This window comes from Marmota marmota, unplaced genomic scaffold (assembly GCF_001458135.2).
Source record: "Marmota marmota marmota unplaced genomic scaffold, marMar, whole genome shotgun sequence".
NCBI lineage: Eukaryota > Metazoa > Chordata > Mammalia > Rodentia > Sciuridae > Marmota > Marmota marmota.
Genome location: NW_026000206.1, coordinates 10,351,679 through 10,353,838, shown reverse-complemented (window position 1 = coordinate 10,353,838; position 2,160 = coordinate 10,351,679). Strand labels below are relative to the sequence as shown.

The 2,160-nt window shown below is 44.9% G+C and overlaps 1 protein-coding gene across 1 annotated transcript; it reads left to right on the top strand.

Moving 5' to 3' along the window:
- Window positions 1-1,047: 1,047 nt before the first annotated feature.
- On the top strand, window positions 1,048-1,719 carry LOC107152958 (elongin-C-like). Its single transcript, XM_048791461.1, has one exon. The coding sequence runs from the start codon at window positions 1,348-1,350 to the stop codon at window positions 1,717-1,719; it is 372 nt and encodes a 123-aa protein (XP_048647418.1). The 5' UTR covers window positions 1,048-1,347.
- The last annotated feature ends 441 nt before the right edge of the window (window positions 1,720-2,160 follow it).

The following is a 2,160-nucleotide window of genomic DNA, read 5'->3' as shown; positions in this document are numbered from 1 at the left end:
GGGATTCCTAAGTATGACCCTTAGCATGGCCTAACAAAGAAGGACACGGTCATTGGTACCCAAGAAAAACAAATTGCCGGTGGATAGGGGACAGCTTGTGATGAGACTCATCACTTCTTTGAAGGCGTGTTATCAAGTGACTGGGCAGAACTCCGCCTGCAGGAGCCTGCTTATGGGCTATGGTGGGGCACATTCAGAGAGAGGAGAACCAATCCAGGGCCCAGTGATGGCCTCTGACTTGGGAGGAAAGCAGGTGTGGGGTCCAGTGTAGCACCTGGCAGCCATTTATTAGTCTTAGGAGGGCCTTGCAGTACTGGACTTACTCGGGGGGACGGTGGTTGTAAACCGGGACCTCAGCACACAGGGAGTGCTCTGCTGGCGCGCACAGAAGCTTGGGACTTGCCGTTTTCTGGTCCTCACCTTGGCTTGTAAGCAGAAAGAAATTGGGTCAGCACCAGATGCACTTCACATTCTATCTCCCTCTCAGCACTGAACTATTTTAGCCACCTTCCCCCTGGGAAGGGCCACCTTGTCTAAGTGATGGTGGCCAATGTCTCGACGAAAACGGATCTTGAGTCCTTCCGAACGGCCGAGTGATGCCTTTGCTGACCTTTGCCCAAGAGGTCAAAGCAGCTGCATCAGGCACCTGTAGCTGAGCCTTGGCCTTGCTTCCTCCATCACCAACTCCACCCTCCACACCTGTGTCTTCCCGGGTGCCGAGTGCCCTCCCTTCTCCTAATCTCACACTTCCTCCTCCAGCACCTTTGCTCCTGGCCTCCACCTCCACCCAGTTGATTCCCTCTGTGCATCTGTTGCTCCAGTACTGTCATCCTCTCTCCTCCACAGCACTGAGCAGAGTGAAGAATGGATCTGAGTTTTGGACTCCTGGCTGGGAGCTCTGGAGAGGTGGCCACCTAAGGAATCTCGCCTGTCAGATAGTAGGAAGTTGACTGCCAGCCTCCCATTATAACCTCCCCAGGGATGGGCCAGCCACTCTTGGCCATGACAGATTTAGTTTCCTGTTCCACAGATGATCTTGATGGAACAGAAAAATTTTGAGTTGATTATAAGCCTCTTCTATGTCCTTCAGAATTTGCTGGGGTTTTTGCAACTGACTTCAGGATTTTGAGTACAAGGATAACATTCGTGAGCAATGGGCAATAAAAGTCCAAGTCTTTGCTCAGAATTGAGGGTAACTGGGCTTTTGGAGTGGACAGTCTCAGCTGAAACTTCACATGTTTATGTGTAATTTCATGCAGACACACCCAAGCCAAAGGGAAGTCAGAATTAGGAAATGCCGGACTTGGCTGCGATGGCTGCGGGGCTGACGAGAAACTGCTAACGTCCATGTGGAGCCACTCTAGGGTTTATAAGAACATAATGGATGGAGAAGAGAAAACCCACGGTGGCCGTGAAGGCCCTGATGCCGTGTATGTCAAGTCGATGTCTTCTGATGGTCATGAATGTATTGTAAAAAGAGAACATGCACTAACCTCAGGAACAATAAAAACCATGGTGAGTAGCCCAGGTCAGTTTGCTGAAAATGAAACTAATGAGGTCCATTTTAGAGAGATCCCTTCACATGTGCTATCAAAAATATGCATGTGTTTTACCTACAAGGTTCGATACACTGACAGCTCCACTGGGATTCCTGAGTTCCCAATTGCACCTGAAATTGCACTGGAACTGTTGATGGCTTTGAACTTCCTAGATTGTTAAATAAAATTAATTATAATAAAACTGTTAATTTTTTCAGTATTTAATACTTGTAATTCAGTTAGTAATTTTTTTCACATATAGCATGTTGCCTGTACGCAATTGAACTACAAATTTAATTGCAAAGCAGATTTTCTTCTGTTTTTTTGCATAGCAATCAAAGTTGAAATTAGTTTACTACATCAACAAATTAAGGTCATTTTCACAAACTGAGAAATAAACAATTAGGCCAACTTGTACGTGGTTTTACTTATCCTATGGATGTGACTTTTCAAATTAGAACAATGATAATTCAATAAATGCTAAAATACAGGCATAAACAAACATGTTCTACAGGTAAATAATGGGGCTATATAATTTTTTTGTGTGTGTTTTTTAAAAAACTTATTCTGATCTATAGCCACTGATAGCATTACTAGAGTTATACAAATAATTACATCATAA